The sequence below is a fragment of the Pyrus communis genome, chromosome 5 (assembly GCF_963583255.1).
Source record: "Pyrus communis chromosome 5, drPyrComm1.1, whole genome shotgun sequence".
Classification (NCBI taxonomy): Eukaryota; Viridiplantae; Streptophyta; class Magnoliopsida; order Rosales; family Rosaceae; genus Pyrus; species Pyrus communis.
Window position 1 is genome coordinate 27,711,560 of NC_084807.1, and position 24,233 is coordinate 27,735,792.

At 37.1% G+C, this 24,233-nt stretch overlaps 3 protein-coding genes across 5 annotated transcripts; 1 reads left to right on the top strand and 2 right to left on the bottom strand.

Moving 5' to 3' along the window:
- Positions 1 to 2,566: 2,566 nt before the first annotated feature.
- LOC137733533 (short-chain dehydrogenase TIC 32, chloroplastic-like) lies at positions 2,567 to 5,034 on the top strand. Of its 2 annotated transcripts, none has more exons than XM_068472678.1 (8): positions 2,567 to 2,731; positions 2,856 to 3,087; positions 3,177 to 3,256; positions 3,575 to 3,728; positions 3,884 to 3,962; positions 4,137 to 4,221; positions 4,444 to 4,490; positions 4,610 to 5,034. In XM_068472678.1, the coding sequence occupies exons 1-8, from the start codon at positions 2,626 to 2,628 to the stop codon at positions 4,694 to 4,696; spliced, it is 870 nt and encodes a 289-aa protein (XP_068328779.1). In that variant the 5' UTR covers positions 2,567 to 2,625; the 3' UTR covers positions 4,697 to 5,034. The 2 variants fall into 2 exon arrangements, with proteins under 2 accessions (XP_068328779.1, XP_068328777.1); XM_068472676.1 differs by having other exon boundaries at positions 2,568 to 2,731; positions 4,620 to 5,034.
- An 86-nt stretch (positions 5,035 to 5,120) lies between these two features.
- On the bottom strand, positions 5,121 to 11,593 carry LOC137733532 (mitogen-activated protein kinase kinase kinase YODA-like). Its single transcript, XM_068472675.1, has 12 exons — positions 11,354 to 11,593; positions 9,950 to 10,656; positions 9,077 to 9,814; positions 8,628 to 8,715; positions 8,468 to 8,530; positions 8,031 to 8,191; positions 7,846 to 7,921; positions 7,697 to 7,756; positions 7,499 to 7,606; positions 7,102 to 7,341; positions 6,625 to 6,716; positions 5,121 to 6,420 (listed from the first exon to the last, which is right to left on the bottom strand). Exons 2-12 carry the CDS (start codon positions 10,516 to 10,518, stop codon positions 5,901 to 5,903), a joined length of 2,715 nt encoding a protein of 904 aa, XP_068328776.1. The 5' UTR covers positions 10,519 to 10,656; positions 11,354 to 11,593; the 3' UTR covers positions 5,121 to 5,900.
- A 5,803-nt stretch (positions 11,594 to 17,396) lies between these two features.
- On the bottom strand, positions 17,397 to 20,223 carry LOC137735312 (silicon efflux transporter LSI2). Of its 2 annotated transcripts, XM_068474728.1 has the most exons (5): positions 20,030 to 20,223; positions 19,527 to 19,584; positions 18,222 to 19,443; positions 17,960 to 18,149; positions 17,397 to 17,849 (listed from the first exon to the last, which is right to left on the bottom strand). In XM_068474728.1, exons 3-5 carry the CDS (start codon positions 19,410 to 19,412, stop codon positions 17,587 to 17,589), a joined length of 1,644 nt encoding a protein of 547 aa, XP_068330829.1. In that variant the 5' UTR covers positions 19,413 to 19,443; positions 19,527 to 19,584; positions 20,030 to 20,223; the 3' UTR covers positions 17,397 to 17,586. The 2 variants fall into 2 exon arrangements, with proteins under 2 accessions (XP_068330829.1, XP_068330828.1); XM_068474727.1 differs by having other exon boundaries at positions 18,222 to 19,584.
- Positions 20,224 to 24,233: the final 4,010 nt, after the last annotated feature.

The window sequence follows — 24,233 nt, forward strand, 5'->3', positions numbered from 1 at the left end:
TCACGGCATTTGTGAGATTCTCTGGCTTCGAAAACTCAGGGGCTTGGGTTCAAGCCAAAGGAGACCATGAGACTATACTATGATAATAAGTCAGCAAGAAATATAGCTGATAATCCGGTACAACATGATAGGACAAAACATGTGGAAGTTGATCGACATTTTATTAAAGAGAAACTTGAAAGGAAGATTGTGTCAATACCTTTTGTGAATTCGGAGGAGCAACTTGCAGATGTTCTAACTCATGCAGTATGTAGTCGAAAGTTTGATGACTCGCTTGTCAAGTTGGGCATGTGTGATATCTATGCACCAACTTGAGGGGGAGTGTTAGTCATGAGTCAATATTAGGAAAAAAAAGGAATGTAAATAGTAGGAGTCCTTTATTAAGTAGGTTGTTTATAAGCTTTATTTAGTTTCCTAGTTGAACACTGATTGTATATATTTATATTTCTAAAGAAGCAATACAATTAAGAAAAAATATTCCGGTAAAAGTTCTATTGAAAACAGCACGCAAAAGCGGTTAAGAAGGGAGAATCGTAAATGTGTCCTCAGAAGCTCACCACAACCCGTATCCTGAAGAAATTCGTTTTGATAAAATTAACGACCAAGAAGGGTAACATTGAGATAATTCTTAGTTTTTAGATATTTAGATAGTATTAAATACGTGTTAGCGCATGAGTCACACATAGGATTTTGATTAAAAGCGGGTGGAGCTTATGCAAGAAAGTTTGGACTTGGATTTTGGTCATATCAGTACTCCTGCACAAGTTAGTCGTGTATTATATTTGTTTTCGGTGTGTTTCCTTGGTTTTAGCATATGCTGAATGGAGGGAGTTTGATATGAGTCTAATCCTATCTGCAGGTACAGCAGCTTTCGTGCATATGGCCAATCAAAGCTTGCTAACATTTTGCATGCTAATGACTTGCAAGACGCTTAAAGGTAATCAGCAACGTTAAATCAGCAGAATCGTGATTCTGAAAATACCCGCTCGCGTGCATTGGTCCAATACGTCTGTACTTTTACATGTAGATATAAACACACATTACCTTGTTTTATGTTTATGGCAGTCATGGTGTGTTGAGTGAAGAAGGAGCAGATATAACTGCAAACTCGCTTCACCCTGGTGCAATTGTTACCAATCTGTTTCGTTATGGCAGCATTATTAACGGTAAATCACTTCACTAAACCAACTATGTGAGTCTTATTTAAATGTATTCCGATATAATCTGCGTACTATCGCTTGTCGAGGAGGTTTGTATTCAGTGTGTGTTCAAAGTTTAAACCGAACCAAAATCGAAGTCAATCTACAAATCTCAAATTTACATATTCATTATCAACTTGCTTAGTTTCGGATAATCAGACGTTTGGTTTTCTGGTTTGATGCAGGGCTTGTTCATGTGCTTGGTAGAGCTGTGCTTAAAAATGTTCAGCAGGTAAGTTCCATCTGCTTGAACCTCTAGAGCAAACAACATAACAAGCGAATTTGAATAATTCGAAATATGATGAACTTCCAAATAGTCGTTTAAACGTAGAATGTCGTGTTGTTTATTAACTTTGTCGATTACAGGGAGCAGCAACGACGTGCTATGTGGCACTGCATCCACAAGTCAAGGGGGTGACCGGCGAATATTTCTCGGACTGTAACCTATCCAAGCCAAGGCCACAAGGTCAAGACGTAGAGATGGCAAAGAAACTATGGGATTTTAGCATGGATTTGACTAAATGATCTTCTCAAAACTTAAACTCTGTGTAAATACTTAAAGGAGTGCCCTTTGTGCTGTGTCGTTTTTAGGGTCAACATGTTCTAAGATTCATACAACGGACTGTCCTTACAAGAATAACGCTTAGCGGTGGTTGTTTGTTGTTTGAATAATAGACTCCAAGAATGCTGTTACTTATAAATTAGAAGTTGAACAATATCCTTTCAAAGTGAATAAACTCCTTTTTTCTGCTCGTAACCTTGTCGTTTTGAGTCAAGATTGCTTTTCGTTTGATATCTTGTATCAAGTTTAGAAATTTCATCTTCAAACAAAATTCCGTTGTTAAACATAGATGTCCAACCTATTGAAAATATCACAAGGCCAAACAATCTTAGCAAGTTATGTCAATAACCAGCAACAGTGTACAAGACAGTGGAGTTTGTTCCAAAAGATTTAAATCCAAATTACAAGATAAACGAAAATAAGCCAAATCGTGAACAACAAAATTCATTTCAATCCTTTCACTATGTTGTAATGTGCTTAAATTTGAAGCAACGGTAATCTTTACCAAATTAAGAATAAGATGAGGATAGTTGTGGTAATTAAATTGACATTTTCAAACTTTGTGTATATCTAACGAGTGGTGTATCACACACCCTTTCTTACTTGTCATGTATTTCTTTTAATATTCGACCGTCAGATTAATTAAATTAAAAAAAAAACCAAATGGCATAAAATAAAAAAGATGTGTGTGGATAACATCAGTTTATCAAAAAATTGTGACACTAAAAACATAATAGGCCAAAGAGGCGACAGCGAGGCACCCACCACCAAAGCAAAGAAAAGAAAACACCTCGTCAAAACTCAGTAAAAACCACTTTCCCATCTCTTTGCGTGCAGAGAGAGAGAGTGAGAGAGCAGAAGAAGATGTGGTTCTTCAGAAGAAAAGGCCCATCTGGGTTCTCATCATCTTCCACAGCAGAAGAAGTTACTGAAGGGATTGATGCCACTGGTCTCACCGCCATTGTTACAGGTGTGGGAATTTCCATTTGCTTCTTCTTTCTTTAGGTTTCATATGCAGATGGTATACTTTCGTCAACTATTATTCCGTATTCTTATGGGGAAATGCTCCTTGGTTCTGCATATTGATGTTGCAGGAACATCGAGTGGTATTGGCACCGAAACCGCACGCGTTCTTGCACTGCGTGGCGCCCATGTGGTTATGGCAGTGAGGAACATGGCTGCCGGTAAAGATGCAAGAGAACAAATAGTGAAGGCAATCCCCACTGCCAAAGTTGATGCCATGGAATTGGATCTCAGTTCGTTATCATCCGTTAGGAAATTCGCATCGGATTTCAATTCCTCCGGTCTTCCTCTTAACATTTTAATGTAAGAAATGGACAGAAATGGTACAAGTCCTTGAAGAGGCTTAGTTCATAAAATCCACCTCAGGTAATAATAGCTTGTCTTTTCGTAAGTAACAATGCAGGAGTTATGGGAACCCCTTTCATGCTTTCGAAGGACAAGATCGAACTTCAGTTCGCCACAAACCACGTTGGTATGTTGCATTTGTTACTCTGTAAAACTGACAGTTTAAAGTACAAACAACAACAACCACAACAGCCAACCCTTATCGTACTAAGTAGGGTCGGCTGTATGAATCCTAGAACGCTATTGACAGTTTAAAAAGTATTGTTGGTTAAGCTGTTCTAATTGACTGAATGTTTCTTCTAGTTTAGTCTGTAGCCAATCTAGTTTTAGACCTTTTATCTCTCGGTGTTGGGGCATATGCATCAATAAACTCAGCTAACCTTTCATACTTCTTTGATTCGGGAGGATTGATTGCATCTATTTGGTTATATTTCTGATTTTGCAGGTCATTTTCTGTTGACAAATCTTTTGTTGGATACTATGAAGAAAACAGCACTCAACAGCGGCAAAGAAGGGAGGATCATAAATGTGTCCTCAGAAGCTCACCGCTACTCTTATGCTGAAGGAATTCGTTTTGATAAAATTAACGACCAAGAAGGGTAACATTGAGATAGTTTTTAGTGTTTACAGGGTATTATATACGTGTTAGCGCATGAGTCATATAGTATTTTGATTAAATACGGATGGAGCTTATGCAACAAGTAAGTTTGGAGTTGGATTTTGATGCCATATCAGTACTTCTGCCTATCTGCAGGTACAGCAGCTTTCGTGCATATGGCCAATCAAAGCTTGCTAACATTTTGCACACTAATGAGCTTGCAAGACACTTAAAGGTAATCAGCAACGTTAAATCAGCAGAATCATGATTCTCAAAATACCCGCTATGCTTGCATCTGTCCAATACGTCCCTACTGTTATATCTAGAGATAAACACACATTACCTTGCTTTGTGTTTATGGCAGTCATGGTGTGTTGAGTGAACTCTGTTATTTGTGATTGTTCAACAGGAAGAAGGAGCAGATATGACTGCAAACTCACTTCACCCTGGTGGAATTGTTACCAATCTGTTTCGTTATAACAGCGCTATCAACGGTAAATCACTTCACTTAACCAACTATGTGAGTCTTATTTAAATGTAGAATTCCGATATAAACTGCATACTATCGCTTGTCAAGGAGGCTTTGTGTTCAGGGTATGTTTAAAGTTTAAACCGAACCAAAATTGACATCAATCCACAAATCTCAAATTTACATATTCATTATCAACTTGCTTAGTTTCGGATAATCAGACTTTTGGTTTTCTGGTTTGATGCAGGGCTTGTTAATGTGCTTGGTAGAGCTGTGCTTAAAAATGTTCAGCAGGTAATTCACATCTGCTTGAACCTCGAGCAAACAAAATACCAAGCGAATTTGAGTAATTTGAAATGTGAATTTTCAAGTATTCGTTTAAACGTAGAATGTATTGTTGTTTGTTAACTTAGTCGATTACAGGGAGCAGCAACGACGTGCTACGTAGCACTGCATCCACAAGTCAAGGGGGTGACCGGCGAATATTTTTCGGACTGTAACCTATCCAAGCCAAGGCCGCAAGGTCAAGACATGGAGATGGCGAAGAAACTATGGGATTTCAGTATGGATTTGACCAAACAATCTTCCGAAAACTCTATATAGACTTACGAGAGTGCCCCTTGGAAGATGAAAATTTTACAGTGTGTTAACGACTTAAAAAGACAAGGTGCAAAATCAAGCGCAATGACGTTTTAAGATTCATACAGCCAACTCCCTTAGTGGAATTAGCCTTGATTGTTGTTTGTTGTTTGAATAGTAGACTCCAAGAGTGTTGTAGCTTGTGTATGAGAAGTTGAACAATATCCTTTCAAGGTGAATAAACTCCTTTTCTGCTCGAGACTTTTGTCGTTTTGAACAATATCCTTTCAAGGTGAACAAATTCACTTGACATTCGTTCCGAAAAGACGGGAGAAGTTGAAGAGGTATAAGAGAGAACCATGCAGTTAGATTTCTTCATTTCACTTGAGTGATGATGTACACTACATACATGATGACGATGATACAACAAAATAGGTAGTTCAAGACAGCATTATACAATGTTACACATGAGCCCACAAAAAATCGGTGCAGAAAACAGAACGTGTAGGCTTCAAAAATCTCCGACTGACTATTTCGTTAACAAGTCCGGCCCCCGGCAGTCTCCATCTTCTGTACAGCAGTTTCAGACCCAAAAAATTGTTCCAAAGCTAAATACTATTTGCCTCTTAGCTTGTTCTTTTCCTTCTATATGAACATCTCAAAGAATATACATTTCTTGCTGCCTTGAGTTTCTTGCTTACCAGAGGAACTGCAATGGATCAGATCATCAGAAACCATCCTCGTCGGCCAAAATCAAGCATATTTCATAGCTCCAATCAGTCAAGCACTCAATGTTCTACAAGTCAAAACCGCATCTATGTACAACAAGAGTATGTTATTTGTCAGGATGTGAGCTTGATATGCATAATTCCGGAATCAGTTCCATCTCATGGCCTTGCTTACCGGATGTCATGAACCTGAAGACTAAGCCCATGCCATGCAAAAGAGTTGTCTGTTTCCAGCCACTAACTTCCCGGAGCTTCAACCTTATTCCGCAGTTCTTCAACTTTTGAGTTTTTATTGTACAAAATATACTTTCAGCATGATGGATGGTTGATCCAGAATATCCAAAATGGTCTGGTTAACTTGAGAGCTTGAACTGATTGGTGGTTCCATCAAAACAAGTTAGACACCATTTGTGCGGTTCGGCAAAGGAGAGTTGGGACTTAAATCCAGTTTCAGGTTCATCTTAACACGATCCTTAAGGAGTTGGCGAGACACCCGATCAGCTAAAACTGATTGCCCATCATACTGCTCTGCGTGGGCATGCCTTACAAACCGCTTTCCCAGAACATCATTTTCCCAGGGTATCAGTTCTGAGAAGATATGAGATCCTGGCTGCTTCCCTCGAAACATGTCAGGACATGAATCATGATAGGATGAAGAACCATTGCCATAGAGACCATTCGAGGGCTTTGAAATTCCTCCAAAACCCTCTTGCAAGTTGATGGACTGTTTCATGTGAATAAATGAAATGGCACCACTGCCACCTGTAAGAGGAGTGGATGAGCCCGAAGTAGTACGTGGGCTAGATATAGGTGAAGGTGACATTCTTCCATTTAGGTGTGGTGGTGACCTTGAGTGCAATAGAGGGCTTCCAATGGGTGAGACGGGGCATGATATGTTCCTTGGAATATGGATCTCACTGCAGTTTAGGCAATAAGATCAAAATCTTATTATCAAAATGTTGTAGTATGCACCATCACAGATGTTGTCACACATCACCGGAGAGAAACATAGAGATAGATGGATATATATGTGTGTGTGTGTGTGTGTGTGTGTGTGTGTGTGTGTGTGTGTGTGTGTGTGTGTGTGTGAGAGAGAGAGAGAGAGAGAGAGAGAAAGAGACCTGGTATGGTTATTAGTTTTTGAAACTCTAGATGAATGAATTGCAAGCCTATCTGAATCCAAGTTGGAGAAATTCCTTCCTTGCCCAATACCCTGACAATGATCAATAAAACACAACAGATGAAAATAAGAGGCGAGAAGAGAGGACCCGTGCAAATAACTATGCTTCATCAGAGTCCAATAAAGGATTCATAAATGTTTTTATACTTGATGAAACACAACACAAGGAAAGATTTTCAATCCCTCAACGGATAGAGACACTAAAACACAAAGATTTCAACATCTGTATTCCCTCTACATATTGGGACTGGGTTGGGTTGTAATGTGAACTCATGAGTTCTTGGCACACATTTACGAAATAACAGATATAGAACCTGATAGCATGCACTAAGCTCAAACATAAATGAAAAAATGATCACAAAACTACCAATACCGTAAGAGACCAATTTTACATTTGTGGTAAAAATGGAATTCATACCAGTGCTTTCACTCCATTTGTAATCCCAGAGGGTGGATCAAAAGGCTCAGGGCTCAACATAGATCTTTCCAAAGGCGCAGCATATTTCACAAAAGGATGCTCCAAAAGCTGGGTAGCTGTAGGACGATGTAGTGGATTTCTCTGTAAGCACTGCCTTATGAAATCCTTTCCATCGTCCAAGAGGCTATCTGGCATTACTGGAAGTTCTTTGCTATTCCCAATCTTAAACATGGCAGCAACCTTTTAACCACAAAAAGAAAAATATTACACAATGTAAAGAATATTTGAACAGCCGCTATGATCTCAATCTCAAATTCAAATTCTTATAACCCCCAGCCCTACATCCAATAAATAAATAAATGTACAAAAGTATTTGTTTGTAGATATATATTCTTACCCCTTCATACTGGCTCCAAGGTGGTTTTGTCGTAGCCATTTCCAAAACAGTGCACCCAAGACTCCATATATCCACAGCAAGGTTGGCACCGCTTGAGTTCTTTATAACCTGGGCAAGCAACCAAAATGAAGACCTAAGTAAACCCATCAAGAAGCATGTCGTTGATGAGAAAAATCAAAAAAGTAGAAGCAATCTAACCTCAGGTGCCATCCAGTAAGGGCTTCCCTTGAATGATAACGGACATGACTGCCCGGTGATCTGCAAAGCACACAAGATAGTGGGTTATGGTTTGCAATATCATGTCAAACTCCTTTAATCATATCGAGATTAAGTATGCCTGTGCCTACATGCTTGGCCATCCCAAAGTCTGCCAACTTGACACGTCCATTTGGGTCTACAAGTATATTTGCTCCTTTAATATCCCTGAACATGAAAGATGCTTAATGTTCAGTAATTACATCACGATCAATATATTACAACGGTTGAATTTATGCTTCAAATTACTTGATCAAGAATAGATAATGAATTTCACCTGTGAACAGTGTTTTTAGCATGTAAATATGCCAGCCCCGACAAAATTTGCTTAGTATAACTACGAATTGCTAGTTCTCCAAATTGCCCATAGTCTTGGAGAAGTTTATATATGGAGCCACCAGATACATACTCCAAATATATATATAGCCGGTCACCAACCTGTCATAGGAATGAATATCAGCATCAATTACAGTGGTTGCTTGAATCTTCAAATAAAAGTTAATTTTGCAGAAAATGTGATTCTATGGGGTCCAATCTAGAGTGCGATGCTTAGCTTCTCCAAAGGCCAGTGAATTAACAACTTCTCAATGTGTAGAGACTAAGCTTCAGACTGATAAGTCATAACTAAGAAATGTAATATTGACAAAAAAGACAAATGAAAGATCGATATTTAAATGTGTACTAAAAATAATATATCATGGACAAAGGACTTACTGATTCAGACCCATAATATTGCACAATATTTGGGTGCCGTAAACGGCTCAATAAAGCAATTTCCTGTCAAAACGTTGCAACATAAGAGTCAAATAAAATAAATGAAGGAAAGCATGTAACTTTTGTCCAAGGAAGGAACTTGAAACCTAAAACAAAATACCTGGTTTAATTGCTTGGCACTTTCCTTTGACTTTGCATCATCAGAAAATAATGTGACCTCCTTCATCGCACACATTTCACCACTTTCACTGAACAAAGTTGGTAATAAAAAATCAGATTGGCATAAATTTCACACAAAAGCAACCTATGAGAAATCAGATTGGCATAAATTTCACACACAAGCAACCTATGAGAAAAACTAATTTATTGAGATAAAATGGATATTTTTTTTTACTACACTTGGCCAAATCATCAAGCAAATATCATTAGAACGTTCCATTAGCATTTGCTCCCAGAATTTTATATCCTTTAGAGTATTAATGGCTAAGTACTTAGATAAATGATTGCTTAGTTGTGTGTGTGGGGGGGAGAGAGAGAGAGAGTGTGTGTGTGTGTGTGTGTGTGTGAGAGAGAGAGAGAGAGAGAAAAGAAATGTATTTGCGTATCTACCTATTAAAACCAACATAAACATGTCCAAAAGTCCCTCTACCCAGCAGCTTTCCCTTTTTCCAGCGTGAACCAGGGCTTGATGGGTTCTCTGCCCTTCCCGGACTTCGTGGCACAGAAGGAGATGTTGCTGCTGAATTTGAATGAGAAAAAGGGGAAGCAATTGTAATTGTCGGGGGAAGAGGTAAACGGTGACTTTGTTGTTTCCCATCATCAGCCCAGCTTGTCTGTGTCTCATTGGGAGTCCCTCCTGCTCTAGGGTCAATAGGCGTAACAGCACCACTCTGAATTCTTGAGCCTGGGCCTGGGCTTGTCATTCTGGGACTAGGTACTGGAGAATACTCAGGGCTACCCCTGCTTTGTTGCCAAAACAGCGGTCCAGACATATCCCCTCCCATTGAATTATGCCCAGAATTGTGACCCGAACCTGGACTGGAGCAGTGGCCAGATCCAAGTAGAGTGACATCTGTATAAGTTTTTGCAGCCCAGAAAGCAGAGTTCACGACTTGCTCAGTGCCAAATGCTCTCATTGGGCTTCTAGAAGGACTTGACAATGAGCTGTCGGGAGCACTGCACAAAGCTCCATTATAAGGAACCTGTAGGTTTGGCACATGGCTGCCTAAAAGTCTCCGTTTAGGCGATGTAGGAGAAACGTGATTACTGAAAGAAATGTTAGCTGATTTTTTAGGCTCTCTTGAGAGTACTGGAGCAACAGTGGATGACTGATCCTTGAGCATCACACTTCATAAAAATTGCAGAAAAAATGTCAGGGATGAACAAGCTAAAAGAATTACAAATAAATCATGCACAATCATGCATATTAAAAAAACATGCATACTAGTAGCATAATGGCATGTGCAATAAATGAAAGCTCACCTGCAAGGGCTGCCAGCAGCCGTTCTAGGACCATTGTCAAAGTCAGTTGCCTGAGGGCTACGATGGCATGATGAGTCAGCTGGATCGTCACTATCAACAGAGCTCTCACTAGAGACTGAATCAGTGACCATGTCTCCATCTACGTCTGTATGATTTGACCTACTTCCGATGCATGCAGGTCTCGGGAGAGGTAGAAACGATAATGGCTTAGAGCCTTTTTCTGATCTCGGTTTTGTTGATATACTAATTCCAGAATTTGTACGAGCAACATGAGCAGGATGTAGACCAGGAAGTGGAAGTGGTTGAGCATTAGTCCTTTCAGCAAAACTTTGACATCTGGCAACATTTTTTGAGGGCGAAGGAGATCTTGATTCTACAGGGGATTGACATCCCTTTTCCGAAATTGTGTCATTGCAATTTCTCCGAGATCCTCCTGATCTACTATTCACTCTACTTTCTGAAGAAAACTTAAATTTCCGATGTAAAGAGTCAATGAAACTTTCCTTTCCTGCCTTCTTCTTTGCTTCTTTGGACGACGACTTCCCCCACCATGAAGGCATATTTCTCATACAAGGTTTTTAAAATCCAAGGGAAAGTGCTTTAAAGGAAGTTCATTTTCTAGCATTATAAGTCAATTGTATAACACCATTACATGGGTTACCAATCCGTTACACGAGTTCACAATTAATTCAGCACATTATCAAAATCTGCAGGGATAAAGGCCGCCTGTCAGTAACTCTATTTAAAGGATCTCTATGTTAGTTAATAGACCAAAAGCTATGCTACAAAAACAACCAAAATTAAGTAAAGTCCACTAGCACCTAAATCTTGAGGTCTAAAATTCGGTAGATCACAGGAGTTTGACTATATCAAATACTCGTGCTGTACTCCCAAACCCGGCTTCAAACGACACTTAGTGAACTCAACAAATGTGGATCATTGAAATTTAGAGTGCAATATAATATCCATGCACTAAGTTAAATTAGCTCACACCCACTTCTTTCCAATCCCCAAGCCTTAATCTTTGTTTGGTTCCTGAGAAAAGCAGCAAATTGCAAACGAACCCCATAATTTCAAATCCAAACCTTGATAAGTTGGGTCATGTAAAACAACAAAAAGACTCTGATTTCAACGAGCACAACGGACGTATTGCCTCCAATTTTCAATACCCAAGAACCAAAAATAACGGTAACAACAACGTTCAAATTTTCCCTTTCAATTTGCTTTCTCCAATTTTCTCGGGAACCAAACAAAAAGTTTCGATCCCAAATTGCTCACTGCCACAAGCTCGCAACACAGATCTACTTGCAAACTTAAACACTCACACAGAATCCACAGACAACTAAATTAACTCAAAAAATCAGTAATTTACTAAACTTGGATAACAGACAAAACGATACTCACTGTAAATTTTCAGGAGCTGCAAAATCCGAGCTGAACCCACTTGGAATCTGGCACGAATCTCGACGATAATTTGATGGGCTGAATTCTGATTGCACAGTGAAATAGCTCGGAGGAACAAAATCCCTGGAAATGAAGGACGTAAAGCGGATTGGATTATGAGGAATTTGATGTAGGTTGTTTCAATTGAAAGGAAGAAGAGAATCGTGGCTTTTAGAGAGAGAGAGAGAGAGAGTATTCTATTCTGAGCTCAAAAGACATTAATAAGTTGTCTGGAGCTGCTGAGTTTTCATTTTTATATTTTACTTTTAAAATACGAATTGGTGATGAAAGTAACTCTTTTTCTCGATATCTTACCATCATTTTACGAAATTTTTGTTTATTATCGGACTTATTCGTATTATAAATTATTATATACAGATTTTTTATGTAAAATTTTATTTATTTGTAGTATAAAATAAATGATCGAAACCAATAAAAATATTACGAACGTCTATCTATTTTGCTATAACTAATTGATGAAAAAACATTACTTTTAATTAATTTTTAGCATATTGTTAGCTATAATACATGTACTTTTGACCGAATCTTATTTACCCCTCTAAAGACCATTGTAATTGCTCAAAGGCATAATTTCCTATATCCACTAATTATTTTAATAAAAAAAATGTGGCAATGGTGATTATTAGTATGACCGTCAAGTCATCACGTTATATTATTCATATTTTTAATGAATTATATCATAAAATCATAAGTTGTTTTATATGATATCATACTTTTTATACTCATATTATAATACGTGAATTAAAATTACTAGACATTATGCGATTATCGCTATAAAATTCTAAAACATTTGTATGTTTTATGAAAATATTGTAGAAAAGGTAAATTGAGTAGTCTGGGGACAACTTGATTATATTTGCCTAAGAAACAAAGAACAGACAACTTGATTGATACCCAACTTTTATTTATAAAGTAGTGCCGTATCTTCCCTTTTTTTATTCATCATAAAGCATACTTATGCCATCTAATTCAAATTAGCATGTTACAAACTTACTAGTAATAAGATCAACTAACCTTAGTGAAATACATAATGTTTGTTTTTTTTTTAAATGAGATGACAATGATTTTATTAAAACGTTAAGAACATGTATAAACTGAAGAAGCTGGAGGTTCATCATAAAACTAATAGACAATATGGGGAGTAGTCTAGCTAAACACGTGGACAACACAAATCGGGTGACGTGGAATACGTGTAGCTGTTAAGCTTCACAAGCAGTACAACCTGGCTCTAGTACCATAAAGAATATAGAATTTCATTATAAAATCAATTGGCAATATGAGGAGTAACTCAACTACTTATAAGTAAGGTCTCTCATTCTATCAATGTAAGATTCATTATCAACACAAATTTCAAAAATGGTATATTGAATTTAAATCAGAAAGCTTTTCAAACCAAAAATACTCATAAAGCAAAAAAAAAAAAAATATAAAGACAACTTGATCAATCTAATAGACATGATACAGGCGGTATGTGAGTTTAAATTACACAATGTTAATAGATTTTGTTAAATGGTGATTTTGTTTTGTACAAACTTTTTGTTTGTTGGTGTCTACTGATTGAAGTCATTGTTTGGGTATGGCATAATGGCAGCAGAACAAATGAGCTAGGGTTTGTCATCATATCATACCATCATTTTGTTGGAACCAAATATTAACACTTCTTAATATGTGCAATCAGAACAAAATGAATTGAACCATCCTATTCATTGATGGGGAATCCAATCCCTCCTCTAAAAATCTGTGTGGGTCCCACTATTTTTGCTATTCTCCAATCAATAAACATTGAAGTATCCTGTATTCAGAATTCAATTCTGTTTTTTTTATTCCGATTACCTTTACGTAAACGTGGCATAATATTTACATAATGATCTTTGATTCATTCTAGGATAAGATCATTAAGGGAGTTATTATTGGTACTCTGAAAAATTATTATAAAAAGAGGTACGTGAGGGTATTTTGAGTATGATATGTGGTATTCAATACACTGAGAATATTATCTGTTAAATCATTGATCAAGAATTTATGACGAAGATCTAAAGCAAAAAATTATGACACGTAAGATGCACCGTAATATAGGAGAATTTTGGTAGTAAATGGTAATGTGCCTCTTCTTCACAAAATTTAGTACCCATCAAAGTATATATTGAGTTTTTAAATATTAGTTTTTCTTTTTTGTTTGCTACAGAAAGTCAAATAGTTTTTACCCTATTAAAAGAAAAGGAAAGAAACGATGAAGCCGTTTTAACCATTTTTGTGCCAGCAAAAAGGTAGAAATAGTGACTCATATTTTAAATTTCATATTAATATTTTTTTCTGAATATCTAATTAAAATGGAATTTCGAGCATGTGGGGGTCCCCCAATAAACAAAAAATAAGTGAGAGGCTGCAGATTCGATGTTGTGAGTTAGTGAGTCTCTTTGACTGTGGTCACGGATAGGGTGAAATTCCACATACCCTATTTGAACTCGAAAGAGGTGGATAACGCTAACTCGCTACCAGTTGTTACCCAAATAAAATTTTGAGCATGTAAAAAAACCATCGGCGCTCCACCGTCGCCATCAACGACTGGATGTTTGTGGTGGTCTCCTTGAGTTTCATACACTTCTCGTCGTTGTGCAGACGATGGTTTGTGTGCAAGCGTGTAGTGGTCCCTTACGAGCATGCAGTAAAATCTCTCCTCATGTAAAGAGATCAATACTTCTCCATGCAAATAAGACGTATCAAGTGAGTTTTTATTTAACAGATGGTTCACTGTTTAAATACGCAACTAGCATTTATTAGAAAAATCATGCTACTTAGATTATGTATTGGTTGTATGCAAGTTTTCACTGGACATGTCATGTGGAGATGCACTCTCTGCTTTTTGAGTTGAGGCCGCATACGATACAAAAACACTCCAAAATTTTCAAACTTCAAATTGTGATTGTGAAAGTTTGTGAATCTTGCGCCGTCGGTGACTTCGTACACGAGATACATGAGGGCCGTCTCCTTGTTTGTTTGTTTTCTTAATTCGTGATAATCTTAGGATGAATATATGACGTTTTGTTTTTGTTTTCACACTGCATTTTCAGTCACAGTTTGAGGTGGAAAGATCCGGTCGCATATGTCGCACTATGGGAGTCTTATTCACCGAAAACATGGTACAGAAATTAAGGAATTAATATAATATTATTATGGAAAATAAATACTAAATTAATTTCTTAGGAATTAGAATTGATTTTATTTGGTATTTAAAAGCTTAGGGGCAGGGGACGCTCCCTCATCTCAGAGTCAAAGCATTAGGCCACCTCCAACCAACCCGATTAAAAGGTTATAGGGCTAAAAATTGCTCGAAATGACACGAAAATCATCTCCAACCGAGGGCTAGGTCAAAGGACTTGTGGGCCCCATCGAGTCCAAACCCTCAAATCAGGCCAACGGGTTGGCCATTTCTAGCCAGCCAGTCAACTCTCCAGCACCAGAATGTCAAGCTTGACATTTTGTCAACCCTCAAACTCAGCCCATTTGAATGCTAACGGCTACCTGGTGTCAACCTGACGCCAACTAACAACGACTAGCTAACGTCATGTTGCCGTCAAGTTACCGTTGTAATTTGAATTTTTTTTAAGACAAATTTTAAAAAAAAAATTTTAATTTTTTTCCGTATAAATACCTACATCATTCCTACAACATTGAAAGCTGAAGATAAGAACTAAGAAGTGCCACGTAAATAAGAATCATATCTAAATTGTGCACAACTAATTACATCTCGACACGTGGCACTCGAAATCCAATCCAAAAAATTATTAAGATTACATAAAGATAAAAAATATGGAGAGTTACTTGCTTTAGCGACACGTGTCACTTGGAATCATATCCAAAAAATTATTGAGATTACATAAAGATAAGAAATTTGGAGTTACTCACGTTAGTGACACGTGTAACTCGAAATCCTATACAAAAAATTATTGAGATTATATAAAGATAAGAAATCCAGAGTCTTATTCATTTGGCGACAAGTGACACTCAAAATATGTTCGAAAATCTTATTTTAATATAGTAGTTTAATTTAACTAACCATATTAATTTAATTAAAATAATAAATTATATTTGGCCTATGGCCCTTTGGCCCCCTCGGTTGGAGATGATTTTTTTGTCAAAAGGCAATATTTGGCCTAGGCATCCTCGGTTGGAGATGGTATAAAATATGCTCTCGCTCTGTTCATTAAAATATAATTTATTGTAGGGCTATAGGAATATAGGGCTAAAGGGAGCCTTTTGACCCTCATTCGCTTGGAGATCACCTTATTACAAGCATCTTTGAAAACTTACATTTAACCTTTTTCTTCTTCTTCTTCTTCTTCTTCTTCTTCTTTTTATTTTATTATTATTTTTTTTTTAACAAATCGCCCATAAGAGAGATTTCTGGCAACGGAACTCGAACTTAGGCCTTAATTAGTGAAAAAAATCATCCTTGCTAACTTAACCTGTTCTCGTTAATTATCTTAAAATTGATTTTCATTGGAGGAAAATTCTGTTTCTTGTGTATTTTGTGCCAATATTTTGCTAAACGTAAGGCAAGAGTTTGGTGTTGGGAGATGAAAGATGGCCAACCTGCAAACAAGGGGAGATGCACCAAAGCTATTTCACGCTAAAATTTGTGGGGCCACGGATCGCACGTATCGTGCTCCCACAATCCTTTTCTTTTGTAATGATTTGGCTTTGCTTTATGTTGGGGCCAAGTAGGAATGTACGATGATCATGTTTTCACATAATTTTATAAATTTATGTGTTATAATATAGATAGGCGTGATTTTATAAGAATTGTAAGTAGAAGTTGATTAATAAGCAGCTGAAATTATTAAATAAATAATATTACATGACAAAATGCGTCACGCTAAAAAAATGGACTCCAAGGGAGGTGGATATAGTCTAAAAACTTTCTCAACGCATTGATACTCATTCATCAATGTTACTTGAATCATACTTGAAATGGCTTCTAAGTTCCAAGTTATGATAGCCGCCAAGACATGACAAAATAGCCTTCTCATTCTTCTTAAGCTAAAAATCATTATGTTTCAAGGAATATACACACAAAATTGTTACAAACTTTTAATTAAAAATAGAACTCAAAGCGACGTCAGAAAGCACTAAATTGTTGTGGCCAAATTTAACTAAAGGAAAGAGACGGAGTGCGACAACAAAGAGAAAAGAGAGATGTAGAAAAATTCTATATGTATCTTTTTCCCTTACCTTGTGCATTTATTTACAATAAACATAACGAGCTTACTTGTCTTACAAGTAAGAAAGCCTAAGATCTTCTAGATTACATAGAAATCTTAAATATAATTTATTAGTATTTACACAATCACTAACTACAACATAAACCATAACATACTACAAAAAAGTGTTGGTTTTGGATTTCTTTAGTTTATTTTTTATTAAAAGTTTTAGATTTGATACTTTATATGTATTTAATACAATCACTGTCACGACAATCATATGATGATTGGATAAAATACATTTATTGACGTGAATTATATCTGATTGTCAAATAATAGTTGCATGAAAATATATGTAAGTATTATAACCAGTTCCAAAAGTTTGATAACCGTCCTTAGCAATTTAGCACTACAATAGTCATCATGACTGATTCTATATGTATTTACTACTAATCAAGTATATATGTACTGTAAGGCCCAAAACCCAACTACTCTACAGGACCATAATATTTTCTTCTCTATTTTTTTTCCGGTCCAAAGGCCCATAATCCATCTATTTCAAAAGCAATTGAACCCAAAGGTTGATGGCCGACAGATTCTAGTAAAATCCCACTTAGTACTACAATATAGTGATATTCATTTTCACTTATAAGTGAGAAATTTTAGGTTCGACTCTCGCCATAGGCAAATTTTGAACCATTTTATTGTTAACTCATTGTAAGGCTAAGCTCACTCCCTAGTAAAAATAATATTGTTTGTTAAAAAAAAAAAAAGGACTGTAACCAATAAGGCTCTATGCTTTGAGAGGGTCAGGGGAACTTCTATCGTACGTATTTTTGCCCTTACTTTGCAAAAAGGTTATTTTCATGACTCGAACCCGTGACATTTCGGTCACAAATGAGCAACCTTTTCCATACAAATGTAGAAATAAAACTATACAAAAATGCTTGCTTTCTTTGTTTTCCAAACGTTTCATCTAATTAGTGTTAAACCAATAGCAGTAACTATAAGTGTGGAGGGGACTCCAAATTTCAGATGACTCCAGAAGGACAATGTGTAGGCAAGTTGTGGAGATTGGCGAGCCTGCTCGCACACTATCAAGTTGGCTGCTGATCCCAAAAGCGACAGGTTTCCGGCCACGGTGCTCACCCAAGCTAATAGGAGCCACGCCTTCTTCTCCTCCGCGGCAGAGATTAGGGCCGCCGACGCTGCCACCCGCCCTCCAAGCAACAAAACTATCCAACATAAAAGAAGAAAAAAACATGCATGTTAAGTGGCCGCTGAAAGTGTGAAAATATTTTGGTTCTTATAGAGTGCAAACGGAAAATAATATCAGCATACATACCAGTTGGTACATTTGAAGCCAAATTTGACAGCACAAGTATGGTGACTGCAAGAACTGCTATCCCGCTAGCACGATCAATTTGCGCATGCGGCTCCATGAAGTCCCAAAGATCGCTTGGAATGCCGGTCTTGTTGAATCCATTGACGGTTATAAACATTCCGCAGAAGAAAATCAAGAGCGAATAGGAAACCTGTCAAAGAAAGAAACTTGTTACAGTTGTAATCTAATCTAACATACAGAATTTTGTGCTCGTGAAACTTACCTTTTCTAGGCTTGGACGGGCATCCGTGAAGTCAAGAACAACCAGAGCAAGTGCAGCAGTAATCGCACACCACGACATATTGAGGCCCATAAGCAGTGCAATCAGCATTCCTATAGTAATAAGGTAAACACCAGATTTCCACAATATCCTTTTCCATCTTGTCGTCAGATGTTCCTTCCCTTTCAACGACTCCGTAGGAATTGCATCTGTTTGTCTATCGTTCGATGGAGACCTTTTTGATGGGATTGTTTCGTCCCTTTTATGAGAAGACAAATCATTTGTCTCCTCTTTTGATGCGCTTGAAATTCTTGCCGACTCTATCGCGCCACTAGGAACCTTGTTTACTTCATTCTCGCTAGAAGGTAAGCGATTTCTAAGAGTCTCGACATTACCTATGCTCACATCAAGATTCGGAGAACTTTGCAGAGTCGGGATTTCCAATCTAGAGTTCAGTTCTTGAGAGTTTAAGGATGCACTATGTGACAATGTAGCTGGCGAAAACCGATGAGAACTTACATCCTCCTCTGGAACAGGTTCCAGAGCTGGATCTTCCTCATCCTTCTGGACGGACAACAATCTCCAGAACATACATAGAAGAATCAAAGCATTCACACAAACTCCCACAAGCATTGCAGGGAGAATTCCAATCACAAATGTCCCAAAAGATATCTTGCTCTGAACAGCTATAACAAGGTTTTGAGGATTGCCAATCGGGGTTGCTGCAGACCCAATGTTTGCACTCGAGGCAAGGGCGAGTAGGAAAGGATGAGGCGGGAGGTCATGTTGTCTTGCAACTTTCAAAACAAACTCGGTCAAAACCACGCAAGCGGTGTCATTGGTGAAGAGAGCGCTCGAAACTGCAGAAATCAAACAGATTCGACAGAGCAAGTCCCTTGCCCCTTGAGTTTTCCACATAAGCAACTTGCCCAAATACTTGAACATATCTGCTCTTTCGAGATAGATACTCACAACCATTGTCCCGAACAGAAGACCAATGATTGGGAGATCAATCGCAGCGTATGCTTGATCAGGAGGTAAGACTCGGAAAACAACCATAAGCATTGCCCCTAGGAGGGACCCTGCAGTCCTACCGATTGGCAAGCAAGGGACAGCGGGAAACACAGCCAACACCCAAAAGACTGCAAAAGCAATCGAGCCAAGAACCACTTTGACAGGAGAAGCCATTGCCATTTTTCCAACTTAAGACTGGACGTGCTCCCTCCTGTGCACTCAGATTTGAACCCCGTAATCTATATTAGTTTAAAGTAGAATATCGCTTATACCATAAAAAACTGAAGATCTTACTCATGATAGCTAACCATAGCATCAATACGGGCCAATTCCATTTAGCTAACGAAAAAACCTGAATACGAAAACCAATTCCAGTTGCACAATTAGATTTAAGAAAGATTCAACTTAGAAACTGAATTAGACCAGGACCAAACAGCTTGAATGCAAACAGTAAAACAGACAACAAGTTCTATATAAGGATCAATGTCAATCCTCTTAACAATCGCATCTTAAATCTCAATAATTTACAAGAAGAACCAAGCCAAGATTGAATCTTTCAATCTATTTAATAGCAACAACTCAATAGAAATTTACAAAAATTCATCAGGAAAAAAAAAAAAATCAATGGCGATTTGTTTGCTGATTTCAACAAAAACCCTTATCCAAAACCCACTGTATTTGCTATAAATAGAATGAAACGGAAAGGTAGCTCAAGTTGGACAGAAAAAAGTGCTTTACTTTTAAGCAAAATATAAACTAATTAGCAATAATAGGACCAAAAGAAACAAAGATCTTACCTCGAAAACAGGTTCAAGGAAGTGGGGATTGGACTGCTTTTCTGTTTCGGGTATTTTATAAATAAGTTAAAAGGGAATCGATCGATTTGCAGTGAGTGGGGCTTCTTCTCAGTTCCCAAATCGACACAATGAAATTTAAAATAAAAAGCTAAAAACTTTGACCGTGATAATCTTTGTCTTTAATATATGCTTGATGCTCTTTTAGGTCATACCAGTCTAAATCCCTCATGAACGAAACATCTCGGCCCAATGAGAATTTTTACAGTGTGCCGAAAACATTGTCTGTGATACAGTGTTTTAATACAAATAGTTGGATATATTCTTTCTTTTTTTCGTTCGGAATTAACAATCTAGCCTTAAAACGAACAAAAATTGTTTATATTCATCATCTAGAGTGAACTAAATGTTGGTTTTTTAACTTTAATCCTTCAAGAATATTGAAATTTAAAATAAATTCGATTACATATTGATTATAGTCTCTTGATGTGTCTTCAATTCAACATAATTAATGTGGATTTTATTTCATGTCTCCCATTAAATATTTAAATTTATTAATATAAAAATTTTAATTTTTTTTACCAAAAAAAAGTTTTTATTTATTTATTTTATTTAATATTCTTCAAACTTGAAAGACTCAATTAATGTATCTAATATTAGTACCGAAATGTATTATATTGAACTAATGTATTTAAATGTTAGTACCAAAATGTCACATCCCGGCCCAGGCGGGGGGGGGGGGGATCACTTCCCGGGCCCGCTCCACCACCGTAGCACGATATTGTCCGATTTTGGGCTTACCATTCCCTCACGATTTTGTTTTTGGGAACTCACGAGCAACTTCCCAGTGGGTCACCCATCATGGGATTGCTCTAGCCCCCCTTCTCGCTTAACTTCGGAGTTCCTACGGAACCCGAAGCCAGTGAGCTCCCAAAAAGCCTCGTTCTAGGTAGGGATGAGAATATACATATAAGGATCACTCCCTGGGTGATGTGGGATGTCACAATTCACCCCCCTTAAGGGCCCAACGTCCTCGTCGGCACACTCGTGACCATAGTTAGGCTCTGATACCAAACTATCACATCCCGGCCCGGGCGGGGGGATCACTTCCCGGGCCCGCTCCACCACCGTAGCACGATATTGTCCGCTTTGGGCTTACCATTCCCTCACGGTTTTGTTTTTGGGAACTCACGAGCAACTTCCCAGTGGGTCACCCATCATGGGATTGCTATAGCCCCCCTTCTCGCTTAACTTCGGAGTTCCTACGGAACCCAAAGCCAGTGAGCTCCCAAAAAGTCTCGTGCTAGGTAGGGATGAGAATATACACATAAGGATCACTCCCCTAAGCGATGTGGGATGTCACATAAATGTATGTACTCAAATATATGCACCGAAATGTATTAAACAATAAAAGGACAAAAACAAAGAACTAATCGTGGCTTCCCTGCCCCCGAAAATAATAGATAATCGTGACTTGTCACCAGTTGTCCCTTAAAAAAAAAAAAATGAAAAAACTCAAAAAAAAAAAAAAAAAAAAAAGGTATGAAAATCACGGTCTAAATAAAATGCCTTATTTTATATGATGCGAATATGGGGACTTCACTCTTATTCTTATACTTTTCTGCAGAGTTTTAGTTTTATTATTGTATTGATAAATTATGGGTAAAAAAGTTTGTACTCTATTTTAGTGAGAGCGACAAAATGATAATGTTTAGTCGATCTGTATCTTTTGTTTATTGGGACAAATCAGCGACATCATTTTTACACATTTTTTAAGGAAATTACTATTGGTACTTCAATTTTCATTTTACATTTTAAATGTTTTATAATTAGAAAGAAAAATATACTTGTGAGGATTGTAGAATGAGATTTTTTGAATGCTAAACCCTTAATCTGACGGTGAAGTAATTTCATATTTGAGTGATTTGTTAAACATAATCTTTAAGTGGAGATAAAAAAGATAGACGATTCGAATCATTAAAATACACTAAGAAGTAGGCTCTAAAAAACGTGAGTAAAAAAAAATAAAATGTTACCGATCGGCACCCAATATTACATCCTTTTTTAATCTATTGCATGCGGAATTTAATATTTACTGAATCTCTGTGAACCAATCTCTGGTTTGAACTTTGATCTGATGAGAAATTGGAAGTGTTACATCGGATTGGGAGTGGACGTAAAAGATAAATTGTGACATGGCGTTCCATGACAAACGCCTAATCCTATCATTATTTTCTCATAAGATGATAGACTTGATAGAGAGGCAAGACTTGCAAGAAATTATTTAATGTCAGTTATGTAACCTATAACTCTTTTTTTTTCTTTTTTTTTTTTTGTAGATAACACCGACCAAGTGAGGCCCGATCAATAAAATTGTAGAATGAGACTCTTTAACTCATTAACAACAAAATTAGGTTTGCAATAGATATATTAAACATGTACGATGCTTAGATGGATCAGCGACAAAACTAGCATGCGCGATGTAACATGTTTTGGTTTTTGATTTTGTCTACTATGTTGCCAAGAGAGAAAAACAAACAAGAAATAAATAAAATTGAATGATAGATTAATTAAAGATGTCTTTAAAAAATATTGAATCATACGGATTCATAATTATAAAAGCATTTAAGATTTTCATACGATACTTTTTCGGTTTAATTTTTTATGTCGGTGAATTACACGATCATGACTATAAAAAGTTGAATTATCTTTGAAAGTGTTCCCCACCCTTAAAAATATAAACCATCGTAAAGAAGCCGTTAGCTGATTCTTTGTAACCAAAAAAAGTTATGTGATAATCTTTAACCAAATCATGTGACACATTTTATTAAAACATTAACGTCAATCTCACATGCAATAAAGAATTGGAAGTCTAATATTTTGAGCTAAATACGTGTCAGAAAGAGTCAAAAATATCTTCCTCGAATGAGTTGCCCTCATGTGTAATTTTATTTATTTTTATTTTAAGTCTCATGTGTATGTTTTGCTCAACTTATAGCCTATATTGATTATTAAAAAATTGTCAAGGACGGTCTGCTGATATTTGTGTTTGAACTAAACGCTTCTGCTTATAAGCACTTACATTATTTAAAAGTACTTTTATGAAAAGCATGTCAAAAACTTTAATTAAAATGAGGCACTAGTCGGTAATGAACTCTAAGTTTCAAAAAGTGTTTTATAATCCATAATTAGTTTTAATGCGTGTCTAATATTTCTTCTAAAGCAGCTAAAAATGCTATCTAATAATCAAAATGTTCTTTTTTTTTAACTAAGTTTAACAAATAAATTTAAAAACATGTTTATATTGAAAAAACACATTTAAAAAAATCAACAAAAATATGTTTTCAACCGAAGCAGTTCCAAACAAACCCTCAATTATTTCTAAGCACCACAAAAACCTATTGGTGTGCAATTAGCCACACTGCAATATGCATCTCGATCCCGCTGATGGTGATGAGGTTTGGAGTTGGAGCCATGAACTTTTTTCCACATGACATGCTGCCCTAATGCTTTCCTTCTTGTTTTATCATGTCTCCTGGTTTGTTGGTCACAGCCTGTTCCCAGTTTGCATTTCTGCCCTGTTTTGGGCAAGCGGGTAGGACAGACTTTGAGCTTTTTTTAACAACAAAAAAAAGGACCGGACGATGGTTTTGCCACGATAATCCATCTTTTCAGATGTCGGAAAAACTCACATAGACATTTCAACATCTCATAGCCACCATCGTGTGATTCATCAAAATCAGGAATTGAACTCAGAACGTGCTGTGTAGAATATAGGTCAAGAATTCATCTCAACCACTAAACCATCCGTGGTGGTTGATAGAGACATGAACTTTGGCCATTACCGATCTGACATTTTTAATTTTATGCTTATCCTTTTAATCCTTCATAACAATTATTGGCGCCGTCTTGATTGGTTGCACATCCATTACCCTACAATGCTAGACCAGTGAAGCTCTTACCCTACATATTTAAGGCACTTCATGCTTTCCATTCCGTCTCCATTCATTCCAAGTTTGAACCTGGTTTCGGGCATGAACCCGATTTTGGTTTTCGAATTCACAACTGGTTTAGGGCAAAGAAATCGACTTTCGAAGATATAATGCATTAAACTTCCAATAAGGCCCAGAAAGTATGAGCTTTCTGGGCCTTTTCCTGATAGAATGCGATATGCATCTTCGAGTACAAATCCTACCAAGATAAAATG